This window comes from Chiloscyllium punctatum, chromosome 36 (genome assembly GCF_047496795.1).
Source record: "Chiloscyllium punctatum isolate Juve2018m chromosome 36, sChiPun1.3, whole genome shotgun sequence".
In the NCBI taxonomy this organism is placed as follows: domain Eukaryota; kingdom Metazoa; phylum Chordata; class Chondrichthyes; order Orectolobiformes; family Hemiscylliidae; genus Chiloscyllium; species Chiloscyllium punctatum.
In genome coordinates this window covers 16,688,959-16,712,196 of record NC_092774.1, presented here as the reverse complement: position 1 = coordinate 16,712,196, position 23,238 = coordinate 16,688,959, and the positions used below count along the sequence as shown (strand labels likewise).

Sequence of the window (23,238 nt, the reverse complement as noted above, 5' to 3'; positions counted from 1 at the left end):
GATAGGGATAAAGAGAGGAGACTGAGGGAGATAGGGATGAAGGGAGGGGGCTAAGGGAGATAGGGATAAAGAGAGGGGAGTGAGGGAGATAGGGATAAAGGGAGGGGACTGAGGGAGATAGGGATAAAGAGAGGGGACTGAGGGAGATAGGGATAAAGGGAGGGGACTGAGGGAGATAGGGATAAAGGGAGGGGGCTAAGGGAGATAGGGATAAAGAGAGGGGACTGAGGGAGATAGGGATAAAGAGAGCGGACTGAGGGAGATAGGGATAAAGGGAGGGGACTGAGGGAGATAGGGATAAAGGGAGGGGGCTAAGGGAGATAGGGATAAAGAGAGGGGACTGAGGGAGATAGGGATAAAGGGAGGGGACTGAGGGAGATAGGGATAAAGAGAGGAGAGTGAGGGAGATAGGGATGAAGAGAGGGGACTGAGGGAGATAGGGATGCAGAGAGGGGACTGCGGGAGATAGGGATAAAGGGAGGGCACTGAGGGAGATAGGGATAAAGAGAGGGGGCTAAGGGAGATAGGGATAAAGAGAGGGGACTGAGGGAGATAGGGATAAAGGGAGGGAATTAGGGAGATAGAGATAAAGGGAGGGGACTGAGGGAGTCAGGGATAAAGGGAGGGGACTGAGGGAGATAGGGATAAAGGGAGGGGACTGAGGGAGTCAGGGATAAAGGGAGGGGACTGAGGGAGATAGGGATAAAGAGAGGGGACTGAGGGAGATAGGGATAAAGGGAGGGGACTGAGGGAGATAGGGATAAAGGGAGGGGACTGAGGGAGTCAGGGATAAAGGGAGGGGACTGAGGGAGATAGGGATAAAGGGAGGGGACTGAGGGAGTCAGGGATAAAGGGAGGGGACTGAGGGAGATAGGGATGAAGGGAGGGCACTGAGGGAGATAGGGATAAAGAGAGGGGACTGAGGGAGATAGGGATAAAGGGAGGGGACTGAGGGAGATAGGGATAAAGAGAGGGGACTGAGGGAGAAAGGGATAAAGGGAGGGGACTGAGGGAGAAAGGGATGAAGAGAGGGGACTGAGGGAGATAGGGATAAAGAGAGGGGACTGAGGGAGAAAGGGATGAAGAGAGGGGACTGAGGGAGATAGGGATAAAGAGAGGGGACTGAGGGAGATAGGGATAAAGGGAGGGAATTAGGGAGATAGAGATAAAGGGAGGGGACTGAGGGATCTAGGGACAAAGGGAGGGGACTGAGGGAGATAGGGATAAAGGGAGGGGACTGAGGGAGATCAGGATAAAGAGAGGGGACTGAGGGAGATAGGGATAAAGAGAGGGGACTGAGGGAGATAGGGATAAAGAGAGGGGACTGAGGGAGATAGGGATAAAGGGAGGGGACTGAGGGAGATAGGGATAAAGAGAGGGGACTGAGGGAGATAGGGATAAAGGGAGGGGACTGAGGGAGATCAGGATAAAGAGAGGGGACTGAGGGAGATAGGGATAAAGAGAGGGGACTGAGGGAGATAGGAATAAAGGGAGGGGACTAGGGAGATCGGGATGAAAGGAGGAGACTGAGGGAGATAGGGATAAAGAGAGGGGACTGAGGGAGATAGGGATAAAGGGAGGGGACTAAGCGCGATTGGGATAAAGTGAGGGGACTGAGGGAGATAGAGATAAAGAGAGGGGACTGAGGGAGATAGAGATAAAGGGAGGAGACTGAGGGAGATAGGGATAAAGGGAGGAGACTGAGGGAGATAGGGATAAAGGGAGGGGACTGAGGGAGATAGGGATAAAGAGAGGGAATTAGGGAGATAGAGATAAAGGGAGGGGACTGAGGGATCTAGGGACCAAGGGAGGGGACTGAGGTAGATAGGGATAAAGGGAGGGAATTAGGGAGATAGAGATAAAGGGAGGGGACTGAGGGAGATAGGGATAAAGAGAGGGGACTGAGGGAGATAGGGATAAAGGGAGGGAATTAGGGAGATAGAGATAAAGGGAGGGGACTGAGGGAGATAGGGATAAAGAGAGGGGACTGAGGGAGATAGGGATAAAGGGAGAGACTGAGGGAGATAGGGATGAAGGGAGGGGGCTAAGGGAGATAGGGATACAGAGAGGCGACTGAGGGAGATAGGGATACAGAGAGGGGACTGAGGGAGATAGGGATAAAGAGAGGGGACTGAGGGAGATAGGGATAAAGAGAGGAGACTGAGGGAGATAGGGATGAAGGGAGGGGGCTAAGGGAGATAGGGATAAAGAGAGGGGAGTGAGGGAGATAGGGATAAAGGGAGGGGACTGAGGGAGATAGGGATAAAGAGAGGGGACTGAGGGAGATAGGGATAAAGGGAGGGGACTGAGGGAGATAGGGATAAAGGGAGGGGGCTAAGGGAGATAGGGATAAAGAGAGGGGACTGAGGGAGATAGGGATAAAGGGAGGGGACTGAGGGAGATAGGGATAAAGAGAGGAGAGTGAGGGAGATAGGGATGAAGAGAGGGGACTGAGGGAGATAGGGATGCAGAGAGGGGACTGAGGGAGATAGGGATAAAGGGAGGGCACTGAGGGAGATAGGGATAAAGAGAGGGGGCTAAGGGAGATAGGGATAAAGAGAGGGGACTGAGGGAGATAGGGATAAAGGGAGGGAATTAGGGAGATAGAGATAAAGGGAGGGGACTGAGGGAGTCAGGGATAAAGGGAGGGGACTGAGGGAGATGGGGATAAAGGGAGGGGACTGAGGGAGTCAGGGATAAAGGGAGGGGACTGAGGGAGATAGGGATAAAGAGAGGGGACTGAGGGAGATAGGGATAAAGGGAGGGGACTGAGGGAGATAGGGATAAAGGGAGGGGACTGAGGGAGTCAGGGATAAAGGGAGGGGACTGAGGGAGATAGGGATAAAGGGAGGGGACTGAGGGAGTCAGGGATAAAGGGAGGGGACTGAGGGAGATAGGGATGAAGGGAGGGCACTGAGGGAGATAGGGATAAAGAGAGGGGACTGAGGGAGATAGGGATAAAGGGAGGGGACTGAGGGAGATAGGGATAAAGAGAGGGGAGTGAGGGAGATAGGGATAAAGGGAGGGGACTGAGGGAGATAGGGATAAAGAGAGGGGACTGAGGGAGATAGGGATAAAGGGAGGGGACTGAGGGAGATAGGGATAAAGGGAGGGGGCTAAGGGAGATAGGGATAAAGAGAGGGGACTGAGGGAGATAGGGATAAAGAGAGGGGACTGAGGGAGATAGGGATAAAGGGAGGGGACTGAGGGAGATAGGGATAAAGGGAGGGGGCTAAGGGAGATAGGGATAAAGAGAGGGGACTGAGGGAGATAGGGATAAAGGGAGGGGACTGAGGGAGATAGGGATAAAGAGAGGAGAGTGAGGGAGATAGGGATGAAGAGAGGGGACTGAGGGAGATAGGGATGCAGAGAGGGGACTGAGGGAGATAGGGATAAAGGGAGGGCACTGAGGGAGATAGGGATAAAGAGAGGGGGCTAAGGGAGATAGGGATAAAGAGAGGGGACTGAGGGAGATAGGGATAAAGGGAGGGAATTAGGGAGATAGAGATAAAGGGAGGGGACTGAGGGAGTCAGGGATAAAGGGAGGGGACTGAGGGAGATAGGGATAAAGGGAGGGGACTGAGGGAGTCAGGGATAAAGGGAGGGGACTGAGGGAGATAGGGATAAAGAGAGGGGACTGAGGGAGATAGGGATAAAGGGAGGGGACTGAGGGAGATAGGGATAAAGGGAGGGGACTGAGGGAGTCAGGGATAAAGGGAGGGGACTGAGGGAGATAGGGATAAAGGGAGGGGACTGAGGGAGTCAGGGATAAAGGGAGGGGACTGAGGGAGATAGGGATGAAGGGAGGGCACTGAGGGAGATAGGGATAAAGAGAGGGGACTGAGGGAGATAGGGATAAAGGGAGGGGACTGAGGGAGATAGGGATAAAGAGAGGGGACTGAGGGAGAAAGGGATAAAGGGAGGGGACTGAGGGAGAAAGGGATGAAGAGAGGGGACTGAGGGAGATAGGGATAAAGAGAGGGGACTGAGGGAGATAGGGATAAAGAGAGGGGACTGAGGGAGAAAGGGATGAAGAGAGGGGACTGAGGGAGATAGGGATAAAGAGAGGGGACTGAGGGAGATAGGGATAAAGGGAGGGAATTAGGGAGATAGAGATAAAGGGAGGGGACTGAGGGATCTAGGGACAAAGGGAGGGGACTGAGGGAGATAGGGATAAAGGGAGGGGACTGAGGGAGATCAGGATAAAGAGAGGGGACTGAGGGAGATAGGGATAAAGAGAGGGGACTGAGGGAGATAGGGATAAAGAGAGGGGACTGAGGGAGATAGGGATAAAGGGAGGGGACTGAGGGAGATAGGGATAAAGAGAGGGGACTGAGGGAGATAGGGATAAAGGGAGGGGACTGAGGGAGATCAGGATAAAGAGAGGGGACTGAGGGAGATAGGGATAAAGAGAGGGGACTGAGGGAGATAGGAATAAAGGGAGGGGACTAGGGAGATCGGGATGAAAGGAGGAGACTGAGGGAGATAGGGATAAAGAGAGGGGACTGAGGGAGATAGGGATAAAGGGAGGGGACTAAGCGCGATTGGGATAAAGTGAGGGGACTGAGGGAGATAGAGATAAAGAGAGGGGACTGAGGGAGATAGAGATAAAGGGAGGAGACTGAGGGAGATAGGGATAAAGGGAGGAGACTGAGGGAGATAGGGATAAAGGGAGGGGACTGAGGTAGATAGGGATAAAGGGAGGGAATTAGGGAGATAGAGATAAAGGGAGGGGACTGAGGGAGATAGGGATAAAGAGAGGGGACTGAGGGAGATAGGGATAAAGGGAGGGAATTAGGGAGATAGAGATAAAGGGAGGGGACTGAGGGAGATAGGGATAAAGAGAGGGGACTGAGGGAGATAGGGATAAAGGGAGAGACTGAGGGAGATAGGGATGAAGGGAGGGGGCTAAGGGAGATAGGGATACAGAGAGGCGACTGAGGGAGATAGGGATACAGAGAGGGGACTGAGGGAGATAGGGATAAAGAGAGGAGACTGAGGGAGATAGGGATAAAGAGAGGGGACTGAGGGAGATAGGGATAAAGAGAGGAGACTGAGGGAGATAGGGATGAAGGGAGGGGGCTAAGGGAGATAGGGATAAAGAGAGGGGAGTGAGGGAGATAGGGATAAAGGGAGGGGACTGAGGGAGATAGGGATAAAGAGAGGGGACTGAGGGAGATAGGGATAAAGGGAGGGGACTGAGGGAGATAGGGATAAAGGGAGGGGGCTAAGGGAGATAGGGATAAAGAGAGGGGATTGAGGGAGATAGGGATAAAGGGAGGGGACTGAGGGAGATAGGGATAAAGAGAGGAGAGTGAGGGAGATAGGGATGAAGAGAGGGGACTGAGGGAGATAGGGATGCAGAGAGGGGACTGAGGGAGATAGGGATAAAGGGAGGGCACTGAGGGAGATAGGGATAAAGAGAGGGGACTGAGGGAGATAGGGATAAAGAGAGGGGACTGAGGGATATAGGGATAAAGAGAGGGGACTGAGGGAGATAGGGACAAAGGGAGGGGACTGAGGGAGATCAGGATAAAGAGAGGGGACTGAGGGAGATAGGGATAAAGGGAGGAGACTGAGGGAGATCAGGATAAAGAGAGGGTACTGAGGGAGATAGGGACAAAGGGAGGGGACTGAGGGAGATCAGGATGAAGAGAGGGGGCTGAGGGAGATAGGGATAAAGGGAGGGGACTAGGGAGATCGGGATGAAAGGAGGAGACTGAGGGAGATAGGGATAAAGAGAGGGGACTAAGCGCGATTGGGATAAAGTGAGGGGACTGAGGGAGATTGGGATAAAGAGAGGGGACTGAGGGAGTCAGGGATAAAGGGAGGGGACTAAGGGAGATAGGGATACAGAGAGGGGGCTAAGGGAGAGAGGGATAAAGGGAGGGGACTGAGGGAGATAGGGATGCAGAGAGGGGACTGAGGGAGATAGGGATAAAGGGAGGGGACTGAGGGAGATAGGGATAAAGAGAGGAGAGTGAGGGAGATAGGGATGAAGAGAGGGGACTGAGGGAGATAGGGATGCAGAGAGGGGACTGAGGGAGATAGGGATAAAGGGAGGGCACTGAGGGAGATAGGGATAAAGAGAGGGGGCTAAGGGAGATAGGGATAAAGAGAGGGGACTGAGGGAGATAGGGATAAAGGGAGGGAATTAGGGAGATAGAGATGAAGGGAGGGGACTGAGGGAGATAGGGATAAAGAGAGGGGACTGAGGGAGAAAGGGATAAAGGGAGAGACTGAGGGAGATAGGGATGAAGGGAGGGGGCTAAGGGAGATAGGGATACAGAGAGGCGACTGAGGGAGATAGGGATACAGAGAGGGGACTGAGGGAGATAGGGATAAAGAGAGGAGACTGAGGGAGATAGGGATAAAGAGAGGGGACTGAGGGAGATAGGGATAAAGAGAGGGGACTGAGGGAGATAGGGATAAAGAGAGGAGACTGAGGGAGATAGGGATGAAGGGAGGGGGCTAAGGGAGATAGGGATAAAGAGAGGGGAGTGAGGGAGATAGGGATAAAGGGAGGGGACTGAGGGAGATAGGGATAAAGAGAGGGGACTGAGGGAGATAGGGATAAAGGGAGGGGACTGAGGGAGATAGGGATAAAGGGAGGGGGCTAAGGGAGATAGGGATAAAGAGAGGGGACTGAGGGAGATAGGGATAAAGGGAGGGGACTGAGGGAGATAGGGATAAAGAGAGGAGAGTGAGGGAGATAGGGATGAAGAGAGGGGACTGAGGGAGATAGGGATGCAGAGAGGGGACTGAGGAAGATAGGGATAAAGGGAGGGCACTGAGGGAGATAGGGATAAAGAGAGGGGGCTAAGGGAGATAGGGATAAAGAGAGGGGACTGAGGGAGATAGGGATAAAGGGAGGGAATTAGGGAGATAGAGATAAAGGGAGGGGACTGAGGGAGTCAGGGATAAAGGGAGGGGACTGAGGGAGATAGGGATAAAGGGAGGGGACTGAGGGAGTCAGGGATAAAGGGAGGGGACTGAGGGAGATCGGGATAAAGAGAGGGGACTGAGGGAGATAGGGATAAAGGGAGGGGACTGAGGGAGATAGGGATAAAGGGAGGGGACTGAGGGAGTCAGGGATAAAGGGAGGGGACTGAGGGAGATAGGGATAAAGGGAGGGGACTGAGGGAGTCAGGGATAAAGGGAGGGGACTGAGGGAGATAGGGATGAAGGGAGGGCACTGAGGGAGATAGGGATAAAGAGAGGGGACTGAGGGAGATAGGGATAAAGGGAGGGGACTGAGGGAGATAGGGATAAAGAGAGGGGACTGAGGGAGAAAGGGATAAAGGGAGGGGACTGAGGGAGAAAGGGATGAAGAGAGGGGACTGAGGGAGATAGGGATAAAGAGAGGGGACTGAGGGAGATAGGGATAAAGAGAGGGGACTGAGGGAGAAAGGGATGAAGAGAGGGGACTGAGGGAGATAGGGATAAAGAGAGGGGACTGAGGGAGATAGGGATAAAGGGAGGGAATTAGGGAGATAGAGATAAAGGGAGGGGACTGAGGGATCTAGGGACAAAGGGAGGGGACTGAGGGAGATAGGGATAAAGGGAGGGGACTGAGGGAGATCAGGATAAAGAGAGGGGACTGAGGGAGATAGGGATAAAGAGAGGGGACTGAGGGAGATAGGGATAAAGGGAGGGGACTGAGGGAGATAGGGATAAAGAGAGGGGACTGAGGGAGATAGGGATAAAGGGAGGGGACTGAGGGAAATCAGGATAAAGAGAGGGGACTGAGGGAGATAGGGATAAAGAGAGGGGACTGAGGGAGATAGGAATAAAGGGAGGGGACTAGGGAGATCGGGATGAAAGGAGGAGACTGAGGGAGATAGGGATAAAGAGAGGGGACTGAGGGAGATAGGGATAAAGGGAGGGGACTAAGCGCGATTGGGATAAAGTGAGGGGACTGAGGGAGATAGAGATAAAGAGAGGGGACTGAGGGAGATAGAGATAAAGGGAGGAGACTGAGGGAGATAGGGATAAAGGGAGGAGACTGAGGGAGATAGGGATAAAGGGAGGGGACTGAGGGAGATAGGGATAAAGAGAGGGAATTAGGGAGATAGAGATAAAGGGAGGGGACTGAGGGATCTAGGGACCAAGGGAGGGGACTGAGGTAGATAGGGGTAAAGAGAGGGGACTGAGGGAGATAGGGATAAAGGGAGGGGACTGAGGGAGATAGCGATAAAGAGAGGAGAGTGAGGGAGATAGAGATAAAGAGAGGAGACTGAGGGAGATAGGGATAAAGGGAGCGGACTGCGGGAGATAGGGATAAAGGGAGGGGACTGAGGGAGATAGGGATAAAGAGAGGGGCCTGAGGGAGATAGGGACAAAGGGAGGGGACTGAGGGAGATCAGGATAAAGAGAGGGGACTGAGGGAGATAGGGACAAAGGGAGGGGACTGAGGGAGATAGGGATAAAGGGAGGAGACTGAGGGAGATCAGGATAAAGAGAGGGGGCTGAGGGAGATAGGGATAAAGGGAGGGGACTAGGGAGATCGGGATGAAAGGAGGAGACTGAGGGAGATAGGGATAAAGAGAGGGGACTAAGCGCGATTGGGATAAAGTGAGGGGACTGAGGGAGATAGGGATAAAGAGAGGGGACTGAGGGAGATCAGGATAAAGAGAGGGGACTGAGGGAGATAGGGATAAAGAGAGGGGACTGAGGGAGTCAGGGATAAAGGGAGGGGACTGAGGGAGATAGAGATAAAGGGAGGAGACTGAGGGAGATAGGGATAAATGGAGGGGACTGAGGGAGATAGGGATAAAGAGAGGGGACTGAGGGAGTCAGGGATAAAGAGAGGGGACTGAGGGAGATAGGGATAAAGAGAGGGGACTGAGGTAGATAGGGATGCAGAGAGGGGACTGAGGGAGATAGGGATAAAGAGAGGGGACTGAGGGAGTCAGGGATAAAGAGAGGGGACTGAGGGAGATAGGGATAAAGAGAGGGGGCTAAGGGAGAGAGGGATAAAGAGAGGGGGCTAAGAGAGAGAGGGATAAAAGGAGGGGGCTAACGGAAGTAGGGATAAATAGAGGGGGCTAAGAGAGAGAGGGATAAAGAGAGGGGGCTAAGAGAGAGAGGGATAAAGAGAGGGGGCTAAGAGAGAGAGGGATAAAGAGAGGGGGCTAAGAGAGAGAGGGATAAAGAGAGGGGGCTAAGAGAGAGAGGGATAAAAGGAGGGGGCTAACGCAAGTAGGGATAAATAGAGGGGGCTAAGAGAGAGAGGGATAAAGAGAGGGGGCTAAGAGAGAGAGGGATAAAGAGAGGGGGCTAAGAGAGAGAGGGATAAAGAGAGGGGGCTAAGAGAGAGAGGGATAAAAGGAGGGGGCTAACGGAGGTAGGGATAAATAGAGGGGGCTAAGAGAGAGAGGGATAAAGAGAGGGGGCTAAGAGAGAGAGGGATAAAGAGAGGGGGCTAAGAGAGAGAGGGATAAAAGGAGGGGGCTAACGGAGGTAGGGATAAATAGAGGGGGCTAAGGGGGATAGGGATAGAGAGAGATAGAGAGAAAGAGACATGAGAAGAGAAAGATATGACAATAGAGAGTCAAGCAACGGCAAAGAGGGAACACAGAAGGATAACGACAGAGCAGGGAGACAGAAAGGAAGATAGAGAGGAAAAACTGAGAAGCCAAGAAGGGCAGAGAGCGGGAGACACACACACAGTGAGTGAGACACAGAGCAAAGTACACAGACAGAGAAGGGCACATAGAGACACCAACAGAGTTAACACCATGCTGGAACATCTCACCTGTGAGACACACTGTCTCCAGACCCCGCAGAGGGTGAGCCTAAATTGAAGAGAGAAGGTAACTTGGCCACAAATATAAATTCAGAAACTCTCACGCCCTGATGTGTAACAGTCCCCGGTTCCTGGTCCAGTCTGATACGCTACCCCTTGGGCTATGAACAGTTGAATGACATCGGGCCGGGCAGGCAGTGGGGTGGGTGGTGGGCAGGTGGGGAACAACTGTTAGTGAGCCCCAAACAAACAGAGAGGTATCAGGTCCCACCACGGAGTTTGCCCCTTGGACAGGGGCTGGAGAGACCCCCACGGGGGCACTTCTGTTTTCAATGCATTCCACCCCCCTCAGCCATCCACCTCTGTCAGAGAGTGGGGGGAGGGAGAGAGGGGGGGGAGGGAGAAAGTGGGGGGAGGGGAGAGAGAGGGAGACAGACAGAGAGAGAGAGAGAGAGGGAGGAGAGAGATAGAGAGAGAGGGAGGAGAGAGAGACAGAGAGAGAGAGACAGAGAGAGTGATAGAGAGGGGGGGAGAGAGAGAGACAGAAACAGAGACACAGAGAGAGAGAGAGAGAGAGAGAGAGAGAGAGACAGAGATAGAGTGGGCAGAGAGAGAGACAGAGAGAGAGAGAGAGACAGAGATAGAGTGGGCAGAGAGAGAGACAGAGAGAGAGAGAGACAGAGAGAGAGAGAGAGACAGAGATAGAGTGGGCAGAGAGAGAGACAGAGAGAGAGAGAGAGACAGAGATAGAGTGGGCAGAGAGAGAGACAGAGAGAGAGAGAGACAGAGAGAGATACAGAGAGAGAGAGAGAGAGGGAGAGAGGGAGAGAGTGAGAGATGTGGATCTCCTATCAGTGATGCTCTCTGGAGATGTGCACCTGTTCCAGGGAGTAAGTGGGGTCTGGAGAAAGTTCAGGCGTGACCGTGAAAAGGAGACAGCACATTGGGCCGTGCAATCTGGTTGTTCTGGCACTTTTGAAGAGAAATCCGATCAGCCCCGTTACCTTCGCTCTCTCTCCTCCCGGATATTTTTCCGATTCCCTGCTGGAGGGCCAGCGACCGAATCCACTTCTACCAGCCCACGCTCACATCACTCAGCCCGGCCCATACGGTTTGCCCTGTGCTCCCCTCCGGTTCCATCCGCAATCACCTCAGCATCTCAGCCCCTTCGGCCCCCGAGACGGGTCAAACACAGAAGGTTCCGGAAGCAGCGGGCCAACTGATGGCCTTCCAAAAGCACAACCCACACCCCCACCCTCAACTCAGCCCAACAACTCCAAAACCAAAACGACCAGGACAGCAGGGAAATGCAGGGGAAACGCTACCGCCTGCAAGATGTCCCCTGGGGCACTGTCCTGACCTGGAGCTAGTTCACTGCTTCCCTCACTGTTACTGGGTCATGTTTAGAATGTATTTTCCAGTCAGGAGTGAGGGTGACTCAGAGGGAGACCCTGGGGAGAATGGGGTGTTGTTCCCATGTATCTGCTGCCCTTGTCCTTCGAGATGGTAAAGTTTAGGAGACCCCCTTCCCTTCAGGTTAAACTCAGGGCTGATTACCCTGCAGTGCCCTGACCCCTGACCCCCTTCCCTTCAGGTTAAACTCAGGGCTGATTACCCTGCAGTGCCCTGACCCCTGACGCCATCCCTTCAGGTTAAAATCGGGGCTGATTACCCTGCAGTGCCCTGACCCCTGACCCCATCCCTTCAGGTTAAAATCGGGGCTGATTACCCTGCAGTGCCCTGACCCCTGACCCCATCCCTTCAGGTTAAAATCGGGGCTGATTACCCTGCAGTGCCCTGACCCCTGACCCCCTTCCCTTCAGGTTAAACTCAGGGCTGATTACCCTGCAGTGCCCTGACCCCTGACCCCATCCCTTCAGGTTAAAATCGGGGCTGATTACCCTGCAGTGCCCTGACACCTGACCCCATCCCTTCAGGTTAAAATCGGGGCTGATTACCCTGCAGTGCCCTGACCCCTGACCCCCTTCCCTTCAGGTTAAACTCAGGGCTGATTACCCTGCAGTACCCTGACCCCTGACCCCATCCCTTCAGGTTAAACTTGGGGCTGATTACCCCGTAGTGCCCTGACCCCTGACCCCATCCCTTCAGGTTAAACTCAGGGCTGATTACCCTGCAGTGCCCTGACCCCTGACCCCATCCCTTCAGGTTAAAATCGGGGCTGATTACCCCGCAGTGCCCTGACCCCTGACCCCCTTCCCTTCAGGTTAAAATCGGGGCTGATTACCCTGCAGTGCCCTGACCCCTGACCCCCTTCCCTTCAGGTTAAAATCGGGGCTGATTACCCTGCAGTGCCCTGAACCCTGACCCCATCCCTTCAGGTTAAAATCGGGGCTGATTACCCTGCAGTGCCCTGACTCCTGACCCCATCCCTTCAGGTTAACATCGGGGCTGATTACCCTGCAGTGCCCTGACCCCTGACCCCATCCCTTCAGGTTAAACTTGGGGCTGATTGTTTGCAGTGCCCTGACCCCTGACCCCCTTCCCTTCAGGTTAAACTCAGGGCTGATTACCCTGCAGTGCCCTGACCCCTGACCCCCATCCCTTCAGGTTAAAATCGGGGCTGATTACCCCGCAGTGCCCTGACCCCTGACCCCCTTCCCTTCAGGTTAAAATCGGGGCTGATTACCCTGCAGTGCCCTGACCCCTGACCCCCTTCCCTTCAGGTTAAAATCGGGGCTGATTACCCTGCAGTGCCCTGACCCCTGACCCCCTTCCCTTCAGGTTAAACTCAGGGCTGATTACCCCGCAGTGCCCTGACCCCTGACCCCCTTCCCTTCAGGTTAAACTTGTGGCTGATTACCCCGCAGTGCCCTGACCCCTGACCCCCTTCCCTTCAGGTTAAACTTGGGGCTGATTACCCCGCAGTGCCCTGACCCCTGACCCCCTTCCCTTCAGGTTAAACTTGGGGCTGATTACCCCGCAGTGCCCTGACCCCCCTCCCTTCAGGTTAAACTCAGAGCTGATTACCCTGCAGTGCCCTGACCCCTGACCCCCTTCCCTTCAGGTTAAACTTGGGGCTGATTACCCCGCAGTGCCCTGACCCCTGACCCCCTTCCCTTCAGGTTAAACTTGGGGCTGATTACCCTGCAGTGCCCTGACCCCTGACCCCCTTCCCTTCAGGTTAAACTTGGGGCTGATTACCCCGCAGTGCCCTGACCCCTGACCCCCTTCCCTTCAGGTTTAACTTGGGGCTGATTACCCCGCAGTGCCCTGACCCCTGACCCCCTTCCCTTCAGGTTAAACTCAGGGCTGATTACCCTGCAGTGCCCTGACCCCTGACCCCCTTCCCTTCAGGTTAAACTCGGAGCTGATTACCCTGCAGTGCCCTGACCCCTGACCCCCTTCCCTTCAGGTTAAACTTGGGGCTGATTACCCCGCAGTGCCCTGACCCCTGACCCCCTTCCCTTCAGGTTAAACTCAGGGCTGATTACCGTGCAGTGCCCTGACCCCTGACCCCCTTCCCTTCAGGTTAAACTCGGAGCTGATTACCCTGCAGTGCCCTGACCCCTGACCCCCTTCCCTTCAGGTTAAACTTGGGGCTGATTACCCCGCAGTGCCCTGACCCCTGACCCCCTTCCCTTCAGGTTAAACTGGGGGCTGATTACCCCGCAGTGCCCTGACCCCTGACCCCCTTCCCTTCAGGTTTAACTCGGGTGAGGAAGCCTCCTGCTGATGACCCCGCAGCGCCCTGCCCTCCCAATCTCTACACCTCCACGTTGAGCAACATTTGGAGGGGGCACCAAGGAGGGTGCGAGTGCCCAGTGTACTCTGGGTGGGGGGATTTCAATAGCCAACCACCGTGAAACATCCCCTTCCCCCCCAGTGTGTCTCCCGCTCCAAAGGGCAGTAACACCCCCCCCCAACAACCGCAACAAACCCCCCCGAAAAATATTAGTCCGAGCATGTATCTCCCTCCTACCTCTCCATGGATTGACCCTCAGCCTGTCTCTCTCTCTCCCACCAATTCCCCTGAGATCCCCTCCTCCTTGGACAGTGAGAGCCTTTTCCCTCTGATGGTGACGTCCAGCACGAGGGGACATAGCTTTAAACGGAGGAGTGAGAGATATAGGACAGATGGCAGAGGTAGGTTCCTTACCCAGAGATTAGTCGGGGTGTGGAACGCACTGCCCGCAACAGGAGCAGACTCACCAACAATCAGAGAAAGAATCACAGATTCCCTACGGTGTGGAAATAGGCCCTTCGGCCCAAAAAGCCCACACCAACCCTCCGAAAAGTAACCCACCCAGACCCATTCTCCCTCCTCGACATTTACCCCTGACTAATGCACCGAACCTATACATCCCTGGGCACTATGGGTAATTTAGCATGGCCAATCCACCCTAACCTGCACATCCCTGGGCACTATGGGTAATTTAGCATGGCCAATCCACTCTAACCTACACATCACTGGGCACTATGGGTAATTTAGCATGGACAATCCACCCTAACCTGCACATCCCTGGGCACTATGGGTAATTTAGCATGGCCAATCCACCCTAACCTACACATCCCTGGGCACTATGGGTAATTTAGCATGGCCAATCCACCCTAACCTACACATCACTGGGCACTATAGGTAATTTAGCATGGACAATCCACCCTAACCTGCACATCCCTGGGCACTATGGGTAATTTAGCATGGCCAATCCACCCTAACCTACACATCACTGGGCACTATGGGTAATTTAGCACGGCCAATCCACCCTAACCTGCACATCCCTGAGCACTATGGGTAATTTAGCATGGCCAATCCACCCTAACCTACACATCCCTGAGCACTATGGGTAATTTAGCATGGCCAATCCACCCTAACCTGCACATCCCTGAGCACTATGGGTAATTTAGCATGGCCAATCCCCCCTAACCTGCACATCCCTGGGCACTATGGGTAATTTAGCATGGCAAATCCACCCTAACCTACACATCTTTGGGTTGTGAGAGGAAACCAGAGCACCCGGAGGAAACCCACGCAGAACTGGGGGGAGAATGTGCAAACTCCATACAGTCAGTTGACCGAGACGGGAATCGAACCTGGGTCCCTGGCACCATGAGGCAACAACGCGAACTACTGAGCCACCGTGCCAGGAACTTTAAGGGCATTTGAATGTTCGTAGGATAAACATATGGACGAGAATGGAAATAGTGCCGGTTAGATGGGCATCAGATGGGTTCCACACATCGGCGCAACATCGAGGGCCGAAGGGTCTGTACTGTTCCGGACTGTTCTATGTTCCCTTTCCGCTGGGTCAGGTGTTTCACTCACCCATGGTTGTGTCTCTCGGTGTGCTCCTCCCAGACGGGATGGAACTTCCTCTGGGCGTCTGCAAACGAGAGAGGAGTCACCCTTCAGGAAGGATTGGGTGGGGAATGATCACTTTGAACAGGTGGCACACCACTCACTTCAGTGACCGTGCACAGAAAGGAGGAGAATTCCCCCATCGGATTCCAGCCTCCTGGGTCCTGCTGGATTGGCCATGTTGGGATTCAGGCTCCATAACCACCCCCCCGGGCTTTCCCACCCTGCAACCTCACCTCCGCTGGAACTGCTTCTCAAAGCAGGAAATGCCTGGTTCCAACCACTGGGTCTCCCTGTTCCCAGGGAGCAGGGACCAGGGGCAGCAGCCTCAGAGTTAAGGGCAAGGACAGAAGTTAGAGCCTCTGTTCCCGATCACTGCATCGAGACTTCCTGGGGGAAGGTGGGTGTATGTGTGTGTGTCTGTGTATTGGTAGGTGGGTGGGTGGGTGAGTGTGCCAGTATGTCTGTCGATGTACATCTGTGTGTGTCTGTCCAATTCTGTAGTGATGTACACGTGCCTGCATGTGTGTCTATCTGACTGTGTAATCATGTATGTGCACATGGGTCAGGGTGTCTGTCCAACTGTTACTGTGTACGTGCACCTGAATGTGTCCGTGTGTCCGTCTGACTGTGTAATTGTGTCTGTGTACTTGCATACGTATGTATTCAGCCAATTGTATAACTGTTTCCATGTGCTTGCACATATATGTGTGTCCATCCGGCTGTGTGTGTATACATTCAACTGCATGTGGGTGTCTGTATAACTGGGAGTGTGTGCCTCTATGTGGGTGTGTCTGTCTTATTGGGTATGTGCGCCTGTATGTGTGTGTCTGTGTAATTGGGTATGTGTGCCTGGTGTAATTGGGTATGGGTACCTGTATGTGTGTCCATGTAATTGGGTGCATGTGCCTGTATGTGGGTATGTCTGTGTAATTGGGTATGTATGCCTGTATGTGTGTATGTGTCCATATAATTGGGTATGTGTGCCTGTATGTATGTGTGTCTGTATGTCCGTGTGTCTGTATGTGGATGTGTCTGTGTAAGTGTGCCTCTGTGTGTGAGTGTTTGAGACTGTATAATTGTATACGTGCACCTGTGTGTGTGAGACTGTGTATTTGTGAACATGTACCACTCTGTGTCTGCTGTGTAATTGTGTATCTGCACCTCTGTGCATGTTTGTCTGACTGTAATTGTGTATGTGCGCCTCTATATTTGTGTAATTGTGTCCGTGTGATTTCATGCGTGTGTGTGCCTGCGTGTGTATCTGTGTAATTGTGTCTGTGTGATTGCATGTGTGTGTGTGTGCCTGCGTATGTGTCTGTGTAATTGTGTCTGTGTGATTGCATGTGTGTGTGTGTGCCTGCGTATGAGTCTGTGTAATTGTGTCTGTGTGATTGCATGTGTGTGTGTGTGCCTGCGTATGTGTCTGTGTAATTACGTCCGTGTGATTGCTTGTGTGTGTGCTTGCGTGTGTGTCTGTGTAATTGTGTCTGTGTGATTGCATGTGTGTGTGTGTTCCTGTGTGTGTCTGTGTAATTGTGTCCGTGTGATTGCATGTGTGTGTGTGCCTGCGTGTGTGTCTGTGGAATTGTGTCCATGTGATTGCATGTGTGTGTGTGCCTGTGTGTGTCTGTGTAATTGCGTCCGTGAGATTGCATGTGTGTGTGTGCCTGCGTGTGTGTCTGTGTAATTCTGTCCGTGTGACTGCATGTGTGTGTGTGCCTGCTTGTGTGTCTATGTAATTGTGTCCGTGTGATTGCATTTGTGTGTGTGAGTTCCTGTGTGTGTGTCTGCGTAATTGTGTCTGTGTGATTGCATGTGTGTGTGTGTCTGTGGAATTGTGTCCGTGTGATTGCATGTGTGTGTGTGTGTGTGTGTGTGTGTGCCTGTGTGTGTATCTGTGTAATTGTGTCCATGTGATTGCATTAATGTGTGTGCCTGCGTGTTTATCTGTGTAATTGTGTCCATGTGATTACATGTGTGTGTGTGTGCCTGCGTGTGTGTCTGTGTAATTGTGTCCGTGTGATTGCATGTGTCTGTGTGTGCCTGCGTGTGTGTCTGTGTAATTGTGTCCGTGTGTTTGCATGTGTGTGTGTGTGCCTGCGTGTGTTTGTGTAATTGTGTCCGTGTGATTGCATGTGTGTATCTGTGGAATTGTGTCCATGTGATTGCATGTGTGTGTGTTCCTGCGTGTGTGTCTGTGGAATTGTGTCCATGTGATTGCATGTGTGTGTGTTCCTGCGTGTGTATCTGTGTAATTGTGTCCGTGTGATTGCATGTGTGTGTGTGTTCCTGTGTGTGTCTGTGTAATTGTGTCCATGTGATTGCATGTGTGTGTTCCTATGTGTGTGTCTGTGTAATTCTGTCTGTGTGACTACATGTGTGTGTGTGCCTGCTTGTGTGTCTGTGTAATTGTGTCCGTGTGATTGCATTTGTTTGTGTGAGTTCCTGTGTGTGTGTCTGTGTAATTGTGTCCGTGTGATTGCATGTGTGTGTGGGTTCCTGTGTGTGTGTCTGTGTAATTGTATCTGTGTGATTACATGTGTGTGTGTGTGTCTGTGTAATTGTGTCCGTGTGATTGCATGTGTCTGTGTGTGCCTGCGTGTGTGTCTGTGTAATTGTGTCCGTGTGTTTGCATGTGTGTGTGTGTGCCTGCGTGTGTGTCTGTGTAATTGTGTCCGTGTGATTGCATGTGTGTGTGTGCCTGTGTATCTGTGGAATTGTGTCCATGTGATTGCATGTGTGTGTGTTCCTGCGTGTGTGTCTGTGGAATTGTGTCCATGTGATTGCATGTGTGCGTGTTCCTGCGTGTGTGTCTGTGTAATTGTGACCGTGTCATTGCATGTGTGTGTGTGTTCCTACGTGTGTGTCTTTGTGATTGTGACCGTGTGATTGCATGTGTGTGTGTGCCTGTGTGTGTCTGTGTAATTGTGTCTGTGTGATTGCATGTGTGTGTGCGCGTGCGTGTGTGTCTGTGTAATTGTGTCCGTGTGATTGCATGTGTGTGCCTGCGTGTGTCTGTGTAATTGTGACCGTGCGATTGCATGTGTGTGTGTGTCTGTGTAATTGTGTCTGTGTGATTGCATGTGTGTGTGTTCCTGTGTGTGTGTCTGTGGAATTGTGTCCATGTGTTTGCATGTGTGTGTGTGCCTGTGTGTGTGTCTGTGTAATTGCGTCTGTGAGATTGCATGTGTCTGTGTGTGCCTGCGTGTGTGTCTGTGTAATTGTGTCCGTGTGTTTGCATGTGTGTGTGTGTGCCTGCGTGTGTGTCTGTGTAATTGTGTCCGTGTGATTGCATGTGTGTGTGTGCCTGTGTATCTGTGGAATTGTGTCCATGTGATTGCATGTGTGTGTGTTCCTGCGTGTGTGTCTGTGTAATTGTGTCTGTATGATTGCATGTGTGTGTGTGTTCCTGTGTGTGTCTGTGTAATTGTGTCCATGTGATTGCATGTGTGTGTGTGCCTGTGTGTGTGTCTGTGTAATTGCGTCCGTGAGATTGCATGTGTCTGTGTGTGCCTGCGTGTGTGTCTGTGTAATTGTGTCCGTGTGTTTGCATGTGTGTGTGTGTGCCTGCGTGTGTGTCTGTGTAATTGTGTCCGTGTGATTGCATGTGTGTGTGTGCCTGTGTATCTGTGGAATTGTGTCCATGTGATTGCATGTGTGTGTGTTCCTGCGTGTGTGTCTGTGTAATTGTGTCTGTATGATTGCATGTGTGTGTGTGTTCCTGTGTGTGTCTGTGTAATTGTGTCCATGTGATTGCATGTGTGTGTGTGCCTGTGTGTGTGTCTGTGTAATTGCGTCCGTGAGATTGCATGTGTGTGTGTGCCTGCGTGTGTGTCTGTGTAATTGTGTCCATGTGATTACATGTGTGTGTGTGTTCCTGCATGTGTGTCTGTGTAATTCTGTCCGTGTGACTGCATGTGTGTGTGTGCCTGCTTGTGTGTCTGTGTAATTGTGTCCGTGTGATTGCATTTGTGTGTGTGAGTTCCTGTGTGTGTGTCTACGTAATTGTGTCTGTGTGATTGCATGTGTGTGTGTGTTCCTGTGTGTGTCTGTGTAATTGTGTCCGTGTGATTGCATGTGTGTGTGGGTTCCTGTGTGTGTGTCTGTGTAATTGTGTCTGTGTGATTGCATGTGTGTGTGTGTCTGTGGAATTGTGTCCGTGTGATTGCATGTGTGTGTGTGTGTGTGTGTGTGCCTGTGTGTGTATCTGTGTAATTGTGTCCATGTGATTGCATTAATGTGTGTGCCCGCGAGTTTATCTGTGTAATTGTGTCCATGTGATTACATGTGTGTGTGCCTGCGTGTGTGTCTGTGTAATTGTGTCCGTGTGATTGCATGTGTCTGTGCGTGCCTGCGTGTGTGTCTGTGTAATTGTGTCCGTGTGTTTGCATGTGTGTGTGTGTGCCTGCGTGTGTGTCTGTGTAATTGTGTCCGTGTGATTGCATGTGTGTGTGTTCCTGCGTGTGTGTCTGTGTAATTGTGTCCGTGTGATTGCATGTGTGTGTGTGCCTGTGTATCTGTGGAATTGTGTCCATGTGATTGCATGTGTGTGTGTTCCTGCGTGTGTGTCTGTGGAATTGTGTCCATGTGATTGCATGTGTGTGTGTTCCTGCGTGTGTGTCTGTGTAATTGTGGCCGTGTCATTGCATGTGTGTGTGTGTTCCTGCGTGCGTGTCTGTGTAATTGTGACCGTGTGATTGCATGTGTGTGTGTGCCTGTGTGTGTCTGTGTAATTGTGTCTGTGTGATTGCATGTGTGTGTGTGTGCGTGCGTGTGTGTCTGTGTAATTGTGTCCGTGTGATTGCATGTGTGTGCCTGCGTGTGCCTGTGTAATTGTGACCGTGCGATTGCATGTGTATGTGTGTCTGTGTAATTGTGTCTGTGTGATTGCATGTGCATGTGTGCCTGTGTGTGTGCCTGTGTAATTGTGTCCGTGTGATTGCTTGTGTGTGTGTTCCTGTGTGTGTATCTGTGTAATTGTGTCTGTGTGATTGCGCGTGTGTGTGTGTGTGCCTGCGTGTGTGTGTTTAATTGTGTCCATGTGATTGCTTGTGTGTGTGTTGCTGTGTGTGTATCTGTGTAATTGTGTCTGTCTGATTGCATGTGTGTGTGTTCCTGTTGCGTGTCTGTGTAATTGTGTCTGTGTGATTGCATGTGTGTGTGTGTGCCTGCGTGTGTGTCTGTGTAATTGTGTCCGTGTGATTGCATGTGTGAGCCTGCGTGTGTCTGTGCAATTGTGACCGTGCAATTGCATGTGTGTGTGTGCCTGTGTGTGTCTGTGTAATTGTGTCTGTGTGATTGCATGTGTGTGTGTTCCTGTGTGTGTGTCTGTGTAATTGTGTCTGTGTGATTGCGCGTGTGTGTGTGTGTGCCTGCGTGTGTGTCTGTTTAATTGTGTCCATGTGATTGCTTGTGTGTGTGTTGCTGTGTGTGTATCTGTGTAATTGTGTCTGTCTGATTGCATGTGTGTGTGTTCCTGCGTGCGTGTCTGTGTAATTGTGACCATGTGATTGCATGTGTGTGTGTGTTCCTGCGTGTGTGTCTGTATAATTGTGTCCGTGTGATTGCATGTGTGTGTGTGGTCCTGTGTGTGTGTCTTTGTAATTGTCTCTGTGTGATTGCATGTGTGTGTGTTACTGCGTGTGTCTTTGTAATTGTGACCGTGTGATTGCATGTGTGTGTGTGTTCCTGCGTGTGTGTCTGTGTAATTGTGACTGTGTGATTGCATGGGTGTGCCTGCGTGTGTCTGTGTAATTGTGTCTGTGTGATTGCATGTGTGTGTGTGCCTGTGTGTGTGTCTGTGTAATTGCGTCCGTGTGATTGCATGTGTGTGTGTGCCTGTGTGTGTGTCTGTGTAATTGCGTCCGTGAGATTGCATGTGTGTGTGTGCCTGCGTGTGTTTCTGTGTAATTCTGTCCGTGTGACTGCATGTGTGTGTGTGCCTGCTTGTGTGTCTGTGTAATTGTGTCCGTGTGATTGCATTTGTGTGTGTGAGTTCCTGTGTGTGTGTCTACGTAATTGTGTCTGTGTGATTGCATGTGTGTGTGTGTTCCTGTGTGTGTCTGTGTAATTGTGTCCGTGTGATTGCATGTGTGTGTGGGTTCCTGTGTGTGTGTCTGTGTAATTGTGTCTGTGTGATTGCATGTGTGTGTGTGTCTGTGGAATTGTGTCCGTGTGATTGCATGTGTGTGTGTGTGTGTGTGTGTGCCTGTGTGTGTATCTGTGTAATTGTGTCCATGTGATTGCATTAATGTGTGTGCCCGCGAGTTTATCTGTGTAATTGTGTCCGTGTGATTACATGTGTGTGTGTGGTCCTGTGTGTGTGTCTTTGTAATTGTCTCTGTGTGATTGCATGTGTGTGTGTTACTGCGTGTGTCTTTGTAATTGTGACCGTGTGATTGCATGTGTGTGTGTGTTCCTGCGTGTGTGTCTGTGTAATTGTGACTGTGTGATTGCATGGGTGTGCCTGCGTGTGTCTGTGTAATTGTGTCTGTGTGATTGCATGTGTGTGTGTGCCTGCGTGTGTGTCTGTGGAATTGTGTCCATGTGATTGCATGTGTGTGTGTGCCTGTGTGTGTGTCTGTGTAATTGTGTCTGTGTGATTGCGCGTGTGTGTGTGTGTGCCTGCGTGTGTGTCTGTTCAATTGTGTCCATGTGATTGATTGTGTGTGTGTTGCTGTGTGTGTATCTGTGTAATTGTGACAGTCTGATTGCATGTGTGTGTGTTCCTGCGTGCGTGTCTGTGTAATTGTGACCATGTGATTGCATGTGTGTGTGTGTTCCTGCGTGTGTGTCTGTGTAATTGTGTCCGTGTGATTGCATGTGTGTGTGTGTTCCTGCGTGTGTGTCTGTGCAATTGTGTCTGTGTGATTGCATGTGTATGTGTTCCTGCATGTGTGTCTGTGTAATAGTGTCTGTGTGATTGCATGTGTGTGTGTGTTCCTGCATGTGTCTGTGTAATTGCGTCCGTGTGATTGCATGTGTGTGTGTGTTCCTGTGTGTGTGTCTTTGTAATTGTGTCCGTGTGATTGCATGTGTGTGTGTGTTCCTGCGTGTGTGTCTGTGCAATTGTGTCTGTGTGATTGCATGTGTATGTGTTCCTGCGTGTGTGTCTGTGTAATTGTGACCGTGCGATTGCAAGTGTGTGTGTGCCTGTATGTATCTGTGTAATTGTGTCTGTGTGATTGATTGTGTGTGTGTTGCTGTGTGTGTATCTGTGTAATTGTGTCCATGTGATTGCATGTATGTGTGTGCCTGCGTGTGTGTCTGTGGAATTGTGTCCATGTGATTGCATGTGTGTGTGTTCCTGCGTGTGTGTCTGTGTAATTGTGTCCGTGTGATTGCATGTGTGTGTGTGTGCCTGCGTGTGTGTCTGCGTAATTGTGACCGTGTGATTGCATGTGTGTGTGTTCCTGCGTGTGTCTTTGTAATTTTGTCCGTGTGATTGCATATGTGTGTGTTCCTGCATGTGTGTCTGTGTAATTGTGTCTGTGTGATTGCATGTGTGTGTGTGTGCCTGCTTGCGTGTCTGTGTAATTGTGTCCGTGTGATTGCATGTATGTGTGTGCCTGCGTGTGTGTCTGTGGAATTGTGTCCATGTGATTGCATGTGTGTGTGTGTGCCTGCGTGTGTGTCTGTGTAATTGTGACTGTGTGATTGCATGTGAGCGTGTGTTCCTGCGTGTGTGTCTTTGTAATTGTGTCCGTGTGATTGCATGTGTGTGTGTTACTGCGTGTGTCTTTGTAATTGTGACCGTGTGATTGCATGAGTGTGTGTGTTCCTGCGTGTGTGTCTGTGTAATTGTGACTGTGTGATTGCATGTGTGCGTGTGTTCCTGCGTGTGTGTCTTTGTAATTGTGTCCGTGTGATTGCATGTGTGTGTGTTCCTGCATGTGTGTCTGTGTAATTGTGTCTGTGTGATTGCATGTGTGTGTGTGTGCCTGCGTGTGTGTCTGTGGAATTGTGTCTGTGTGATTGCATGTGTGTGTGTGTGTCTGTGTAATTGCATCTGTGTGATTACATGTGTGTGTGTGTGTCTGTGTAATTGTGTCCGTGTGATTGCATGTGTCTGTGTGTGCCTGCGTGTGTGTCTGTGTAATTGTGTCCGTGTGTTTGCATGTGTGTGTGTGTGCCTGCGTGTGTGTCTGTGTAATTGTGTCCGTGTGATTGC

The 23,238-nt window shown here is 51.7% G+C and overlaps 1 protein-coding gene across 1 annotated transcript in view; it reads right to left on the bottom strand.

The window, feature by feature from the left end:
* LOC140460016 (E3 ubiquitin-protein ligase RNF212B-like) overlaps positions 1–23,238 on the bottom strand; it is an 830,347-nt gene that overhangs the window by 176,891 nt on the left and 630,218 nt on the right. Inside the window, exons 10-11 of the mRNA XM_072554422.1 lie at positions 15,033–15,090; positions 9,758–9,797 (exon numbers count right to left, since the gene is read on the bottom strand). Of these exons, the coding sequence (XP_072410523.1) occupies positions 9,758–9,797; positions 15,033–15,090 (98 nt within the window). The remainder of the gene's footprint in view (positions 1–9,757; positions 9,798–15,032; positions 15,091–23,238) is intronic.